This window comes from Grus americana, unplaced genomic scaffold (genome assembly GCF_028858705.1).
Source record: "Grus americana isolate bGruAme1 unplaced genomic scaffold, bGruAme1.mat scaffold_848, whole genome shotgun sequence".
Lineage (NCBI taxonomy): Eukaryota > Metazoa > Chordata > Aves > Gruiformes > Gruidae > Grus > Grus americana.
This window is the reverse complement of record NW_026562047.1, coordinates 337,220-345,038: the sequence shown is the minus strand read 5'-3', so window position 1 is coordinate 345,038 and position 7,819 is coordinate 337,220. Positions and strand designations below refer to the sequence as shown.

At 52.1% G+C, this 7,819-nt stretch overlaps 2 protein-coding genes across 2 annotated transcripts; one reads left to right on the top strand and one right to left on the bottom strand.

Moving 5' to 3' along the window:
- The first annotated feature begins 475 nt into the window (after positions 1-475).
- LOC129201218 (olfactory receptor 14A16-like) lies at positions 476-1,429 on the top strand. Its single transcript, XM_054812372.1, has one exon. The coding sequence runs from the start codon at positions 476-478 to the stop codon at positions 1,427-1,429; it is 954 nt and encodes a 317-aa protein (XP_054668347.1).
- Positions 1,430-6,883: 5,454 nt separating this feature from the next.
- Positions 6,884-7,819, bottom strand: LOC129201217 (olfactory receptor 14A16-like). Its single transcript, XM_054812371.1, has one exon. It carries the CDS (start codon positions 7,817-7,819, stop codon positions 6,884-6,886), a length of 936 nt encoding a protein of 311 aa, XP_054668346.1.

Here is a 7,819-nt window from a genome sequence, read left to right as displayed (position 1 = left end):
CAATCCTCTTGCCTCGCACGACTCACTCTGTGCTCCCTGAGTGCAGCAGAAATGCTGAGGGTTTCTGACATCCAAGAACACCTCCCGAATGTCTCAAACTGCCTTCGGCCATCCTAGTTCCTTCGTACGCAGAGTGCAGATGCTGACAGCCCTTTTTCGTTAGGAGCGGATTCACCTGACAAAGCCAAACCCCAGGACTGGCCCCTGTCCCCACCGTTCCCATGAACCCACTGCTGCAGAGCAGGGCTGACTCCTCGGCAGCCAGCGGGCAGAGGCTCTGCTCCTCACAGCAAAATCAGCCAGCACCAACCAGAGCTGCACCCATGGAAGTGTAGGAGGTCTCCTGGGAAATGAGAAGGGCTGTATGCAGTAGGGGCAGAGTCTATGGGTAATGGATTTCATTTTGCTCAGAGAAGTCTCTGCTAACTGACTGTGTTTTCCTCCTTGAACAGTTCCCCATGCCCAGAGTGAACAAATGTCCAACAGCAGCTCCATCACTGAGTTCCTCCTCCTGGCATTCGCAGACACACGGGAGCTGCAGCTCTTGCACTTCGGGCTCTTCCTGGGCATCTACCTGGCTGCGCTCCTGGGAAACGGCCTCATCATCACCGCCATAGCCTGTGACCACCACCTCCACACCCCCATGTACTTCTTCCTCCTCAACCTCTCCCTCCTCGACCTGTGCTGCATCTCCACCACTCTCCCCAAAGCCATGGCCAATTCCCTCTGGGACACCAGGGCAATTTCCTTCTCAGGATGTGCTGCACAGGTCTTTTTCTTTCTCTTTTTGATTACAGCAGAGTATTTTCTCCTCACCTTCATGGCCTACGACCGCTACGTTGCCATCTGCAAACCCCTGCACTACGGGACCCTCCTGGGCAGCAGAGCTTGTGCCCACATGGCAGCAGCTGCCTGGGGCAGTGGGTTTCTCACTGCTCTGCTGCACACGGCCAATACATTTTCCCTACCCCTCTGCCATGGCAATGCTGTGGACCAGTTCTTCTGTGAAATCCCCCAGATCCTCAAGCTCTCCTGCTCAGATGCCTACCTCAGGGAAGTTGGGCTAATTGTGATTTCTGTTTGGTTAGTCTTTGGGTGTTTTGTTTTCATTGTGGTGTCCTATGTGCCGATCTTCAGGGCCGTGCTGAGGATCCCCTCTGAGCAGGGACGGCACAAAGCCTTCTCCACGTGCCTCCCTCACCTGGCCGTGGTCTCCCTGTTTATCAGCACTGGATCATTTGCCCACCTGAAGCCCCTGTCTGTCTCCTCCACAACCCTGGATCTCGTGGTGTCACTTCTGTACTCGGTGGTACCTCCAGCCATGAACCCCCTTATCTACAGCATGAGGAACAAGGAGCTCAAGGATGCAGTGTGGAAACTGATGACCGGATGTTATTCAGAAGCAAAAAACTGCCCCTCTTCTGCATAGCATTTATTTATGATGTAACTTATTACAGGTCCAGTCTGTCTGCATTTTTTGCTTTTTGGGGTGGTGTTTTACTTGTAATGATGTTGTCATCCCCTCTCTAATTCACTGTCTGCTTTCTTTTCTGACTGAGTGGCTGTGTATATGGAGAGCCTTGCTCTCTCTGTGTTACAATAAAAAATAAATAAAAGGGCCCTGCAGTGCCTTTCTGAGATCCTTCCACAAACGAGAAAATTTTGAGCCATAACATCATTGTGCAGGTAGGATTTCAGGAAAGGCAAAGGTCACCTGGGAAAGTCAAGAGTGAAAAGATGAGCTTTGATCACCTGTTAGAGACCCGTTAGAGATGACCTTTAGGCTGCACAACTAAAATGCCAGCCTGCTGCTGCTGCTGAACAGGGAGGGTGATTTAATAACAGCAGGCACAGGTGGGGCTGAGGGACTCAATGCCTTCTGTGCCTGAGTCTTTACTGAAAAGGTCTCCAGGCCTCTGTGATCAGGGAAATGGTTCAAGGAGGAGAAGAGCATCTATGGGCAAGAACCTCCTGAACTCCAGCAAGGGCAAGTGGCAGTTTCTGCCCCTGCAGGGGACTCACCCTGGCAATGGCACAGCCTGGGGGCTGCCTGGCTGGGAGCAGCCCTGTGGGAAAGGTCTTGGTGGGCAGGGAGCTGGACGGGAGGCGGCCGTGTGCCCTGGCAGCAAGGGAGGCCACCAGCATCCTGGGCTGTCAGAGCAGGAGCACGGCCAGGAAATTGGGGGAAGGGATTTTCCAGGTTACTGCATCCCGATTTCAGATCCCCAGTAGAGGAAGGACGTTGGCAAGCTGTAGCAGGTTGAGCAAAGGGCCCTCAAGAATGTCAGGACGCTGCCTATGAGGAGAGGTTGAGGGAGCTGGGCTTGTCCTGCCTGGAGAAGGGAAGTTCTTGCAGAAGCATTGCACCGTTCCCAGGAAGTCCGAGTCAGGCTTATGTGCGTGGTACGAGACGTAAGGACAAGAGGCAATGGCCCGAAACAAGAGAGGGTCAGGCTGCATATAGGGAGAGAGTTTTCCAGCATGAGGATAGTCAAATGCTGGAAGCCATTTCCCAGGGAGTGTGCACCGTCTCTGCCCCAGAAAGCAAACAGGATGTGTTTCGATAAAGCTGTGAGTAGTTTGGTCTGAGCCTTCTTTGAGCAGGAGGTTCAGACACCTCCCGAGGTGCCTTCCAGCATGAATGAGACACCTGAATGAGGCTGTGACCCCATGGGAAGCCCGCGCTGGAGCAGGCTCCTGGCAGAACCTGTGACCCCATGGAGAGAGGAGCCCACGTTGTAGCAGTTTTTCTGGCAGGACTTGTGACCCCACGGGGGACCCATGCTGGAGCAGTCTGCTCCTGAAGGACTGCACCCTGATGAAGGCACCCACGCTGGAGCAGGTCATGAAGAAATGTGGCCCATGGGAAGGACCCACATTGGAGAAGTTCATGAAGGACTGTCCCTCGTGTGAAGGACCCCCCGTTGGAGCAGGGGAAAAATGTGAGGAGGATGGAGCAGCAGAGACAACATGCAATGAACTGACTGCAACCCCCATTCCCTATCCCCCCGTGCCACTTGGAGAGAGAAGGCAGAGAAATCAGGAGTGAAGTCGAGCCCAGGAAGAAGGGAGGGCTGGGGGGAAGTGTTCTGAGATTTGGTTTTATTTCTCATTATCCCACTCTGATCTGATTGGTAATAAATGACAGTCATTCTCTGAGTTGAGTCTCTTTTGCCTGTGATGGTAATTGGTGAGTGATCTCCCTGTCCTCATCTCCACCCACGAGGAGGGGGAGTGATAGAGGGGCTTGGTGGGCAGGTGCCTTCCAGCCAGGGTCAGCGCACCACAGAAGCAGAACATTTCCTTCTCTTTAAATTGTTTCCTTAGTTTCTTTGTTGCTTCATTTTAATTTTGGACATTTTCTGAACCGTTCTGCCATAATCAGGCCTCTAACATTAACAACAATATATCTGTGTCTCACGTGGAGTTCAGTGCCCTAAAACCTCCCTGCCCAGGACTGTCCTTGCCACCGCTCGCCCTTTCACACAGCCAGTCACACTCTGAGGGGTTGAGCTCTCTCGACTGTTACAGAGAAGAAGGGTGACCATCTTCAGTGAAACGCTCTGCTTCTCCATGGCCAACATATCTGTGCTTCCAGCACTTCTGGAAGGAGTCCCTAAATCAGCAAGACCCACTGCCTTCACATTCCCTCGGGGTATGTGGATTGGCGCTCTATTTTAGGTGAAGAACGGGACGAGGTTGTCCTTACCCAACACCAGGCACCTCAATGCAGATGTCTAGACTTGCCTTTGGAGTAAATGGAGAGAAAGAAGTTGTCTCAGCCGAGATGCCTGGAGATTTCCTGGTGACCAGCTAATGCTCCAGAAGGGAGCCCTGGGTCACATTTCCAAGCACCTTATGGGCACTTCTGTAACCCAGGGCAGCTCAGACAGCAACGGCCTCTCTATGTGGGCAAATGAATCCAGACCTAAATGTAGGTCTTAGTCTCGAGTTGAAACCTACTTAAAAATTATTCTAATAATACCTGAAAACAATCTTCCTTTTCAGAATGTCAGCTATTTGGGCTCAGTTCCTTTTTTTTTTTTTTTTTTTTTTAATTTGGGAGGACCACATGAGTACACTACAGTAATTTCCCTCTGCCAGCATATTTATATGCAGTTGTTTATCAAAATATTTTTCCTGCCAGTGCTCTGGTTGGAGAAATTTTGTTCTGAAAATATACTATATCGACATATTTCCCATCTCTTCTTCAGCCTCTCTGCCCTTTCTCTTTCCTCTACCTGTTTTGTCTTTATAGAGAACTCCAGGTAAAGATTTATTGAGTAATTAAATGTGGGAGATATTTCTGGGCATCATCTAGTTCCCCTCCACACCCCTTACTCAATGGAGGGCTCCCACCACTTCAGTGTCATCCACAAACATGCTGAGACTGAACTCTGTCCCATTGTCCGGGCCATCACTAAAGGGGTCAGACAGCATTGCCCCCGGCACTTCTCAGTGAGGGATGCCTCTAGAAACTGGCCATCGGTTGGACTTTCTAACAATGATCATTCTGTGTGTGTGTCCCCCGCCATTGCCATGACATTTCAAAGACAAAGGACAGCGGCCTTGCAATGACACCAGCCATTTCCCCCAGACCCCTCGGGTGCATCCCCTCTGGTCCCATGCACTCGCCTGTGTCCAACTGGCACTAGTGCTCCCCAGCTGCATCTTGCTCTCACATGGGTGAAGCTTTGCTACCACAGAGGCTGCTAGGAGACTCAAGGACCAGGGAGACCTGGGGAAAGATCCTACCAGGAAAGGAGTAGGGACGTGTGGCAATGTGATCCTCAGCCTCTTCCATGTCTCTGCAAGGCCTTTTTGGACTCACTGGAGGTTAAAGTAATTGAGTCTTGCTTGGATGTATCTGCACCTCACTGTCGGGAGGGTATCTCGGGCCAAGTTAGCCTCAGAACCCCACTTGGGACTTCATCTTGGAGGGGTTTCGCTTGGAAGGCAGAGCCCAGGAGTGAGGAGTTCACCCTCACGGTGAAATCTTTGTCCCTATCTCCAGGCTGAACGCTCATTGGTTTTTTCCTCCCAACATGCACCATCATTAAGAGCCTGGCTCCGCATTCTGCATGACCTAATTGTAGGTACGAGCAGGCTGGAATGAGGGCCCTCCCAGCCTTCCCTTCTCTGGGCTGGACAAGCCCATTTCCCTCAGCCTGTCCTCACAGCAAAGTGCTTCAGTCCCGGGTTGTCCTGAGGGCCCTTTGCTAAACCCACTCCAGCTTGGCAATATCGTTCCTGAATTGGGGGTCTGAAATGTGGATGGAGTATTCCAGAGAATTCTTTGCGCTCAGTCTTCTGGCCGTGCTCCTGGTTGTACAGCTGGTGGCCTCCCTTACTGCCAGGGCACAACGGCTGCCTTCTGTCCAGCTCGCTGACCACCAAGAGCTTTCCCACAGGGCTGGTCTCATCCAGGCAGGTCCCAGGCTGTGCCATTGCCAGGGTGAGTCCCCTGCAGGGGCAGAAACTGGCACTTGTCCTTCTGGGATCTCATGAGGCTCCTGCCAATACGTGCCGTCCTTCTCCATGAACCCCTTCATTGAGCACAGAGACCTTGACAGTAAAAACTCAAGCAAAAAAGGCATTGGGTCCCTGAACCCCATCCGTGTCTCCTCTTCATGAGATCACCGTCCTCGTTCAGCAGTGGGCTGAACTACTCTCCTACTTGAGACAGCCTCTTCCAGGTCCTGGAACCTACCCAACCCTGTCCGCATCCCATGTGAGGTTTAGCAGACATCCCTGCTCCAGGTCTGCCAGGGTCTGGACAAGAAGAGATGTCGAGCAGGTCTGGTTATTCCCCCCGTGCAGGCACTGAGCCCAGCAGGAGGAAGGAAATGGCCGTGCAGCACAACTCACCCATAGACCTGTGCAGAGCGGGCAGTGCTGGAAGTGGCCGATTGCGGTTTAACCTGGCAGGCAGCTAAAGACACAACACAGCTGTTTGCTCACTGCCCCCACCCAGTGGGATGGGGGAGAGAATCAGGAAAAAAAGGTAAAATTTCTGGGTTGGATAAAGACAGTTTAATATGACAGAAAAAGTAAGCAAATAATAACAACAACAATAAAAATAATATACAAACCAAGTGATGCACAGCACAATGGCGCACAACTCCCAGACCACAGAGGCCCAGCTAGTTCCCGAGCCATGGTCCCAGCTGTCGGCCAGCTTCCCCCATTTATAAAATAAGCATGATGTCATATGGTATGGAATATCCCTTTGGCCAGTTTGGGTCAGCTGTCCTGGCCATGTCCCCTTCCCAGCTCCTTGGGCACCACCAGCCTCCTCACTGGCAGGCCAGTATGGGAAGCTGAAAAGTCCTTGCCTTGGTGTAAACATTGCCTAGCAACAACCAAAACATGTGTGTCTTATTAGCATTATTCTCATCCTAAATCCCAAACACAGTACTATGCCAGCTACTAGGAAGAAAATTAACTCCATGCCAGCCGACTCCAGGACACAGATTAGTGAGGCCACCAGTGAAAGCTCACTCTGGTCTCATTCTCTAACACATCGCCACATGCCCACCTCCCCTCAGCCCATGGAGAAACCAAGCACAGCAGCACGGCCTTGTGGGGGCAACTGCTTCAGCCTGTTCCTGACCTGGGCTTTGGAAGAAGAACCCAGCCTCCAGACCCTGGCGTTGAGAAAATGCCTTTTTATTAGAGAGATGTGAGAAGGGAGGCCCGCTGGGCCATTGTGCCAGACACATGTGCAAAGCCATCTGGGTCAGAAAGACTGCGTTTGTGCCTCTGGAGAAGTGGCGTAGATGCATATGTTCCTGGGAAAATATAATTATCCTAGATAAAACAACCAAAGCACAGTAGGTTCCCCAGATATATTGGAAATACCTTGTGAAGACACACAGGCAGCTTATTGCTTCTGAAAGACTACTGATTGAAACAGCTTCTTCAGTGCGTCTTTGAGTTGCTGGTTCCTCATGCTGTAGATGAGGGGGTTCATGGCTGGAGGTAAAACCGAGTACAGAACTGACACCACGAGATCCAGGGTTGCAGAGGAGAGAGACTGGGGCTTCAGGTAGGTGAACATGCCAGTGCTGACATACAGGGAAACCACGGCCAGGTGAGGGAGGCACGTGGAAAAGACTTTGTGCCGTCCCTGCTCAGAGGGGATCCTCAGCACGGCCCTGAAGATCTGCACATAGGACACCACAATGAAAACAAAACACCCAAATGCTAAACAGACACTAACCACAAGAAGCCCAACTTCCCTGAGGTAGGCATCTGAGCAGGAGAGCCTGAGGATCTGGGGGATTTCACAGAAGAACTGGTCCACAGCATTGCCGTGGCAGAGGGGTAGGGAAAATGTATTGGCTGTGTGCAGCAGAGCATTGATAAACCCACTGCCCCAGGCAGCTGCTGCCATGTGGGCACAAGCTCTGCTGCCCAGGAGGGTCCCGTAGTGCAGGGGTTTGCAGATGGCAACGTAACGGTCGTAGGCCATGATGGTGAGAAGACAATACTCTCCTCCAAGCAAGAAGGCAAACAGAAAGAGCTGTGCAGCACATCCTGCATAGGAGATGTCCCTGGTGTCCCAGAGGGAATTGGCCATGAATTTGGGGAGAGTGGTGGAGATGGAGCCCAGGTCGAGGAGGGAGAGGTTGAGGAGGAAGAAGTACATGGGGGTGTGGAGGTGGTGGTCACAGGCTATGGCAGTGATGATGAGGCCGTTTCCCAGGAGGGCAGCCAGGTAGATGCCCAGGAAGAGCCCGAAGTGCAAGAGCTGCAGCTCCCGTGTGTCTGCAAATGCCAGGAGGAGGAACTCAGTGATGGAGCTACGGTTGAACAT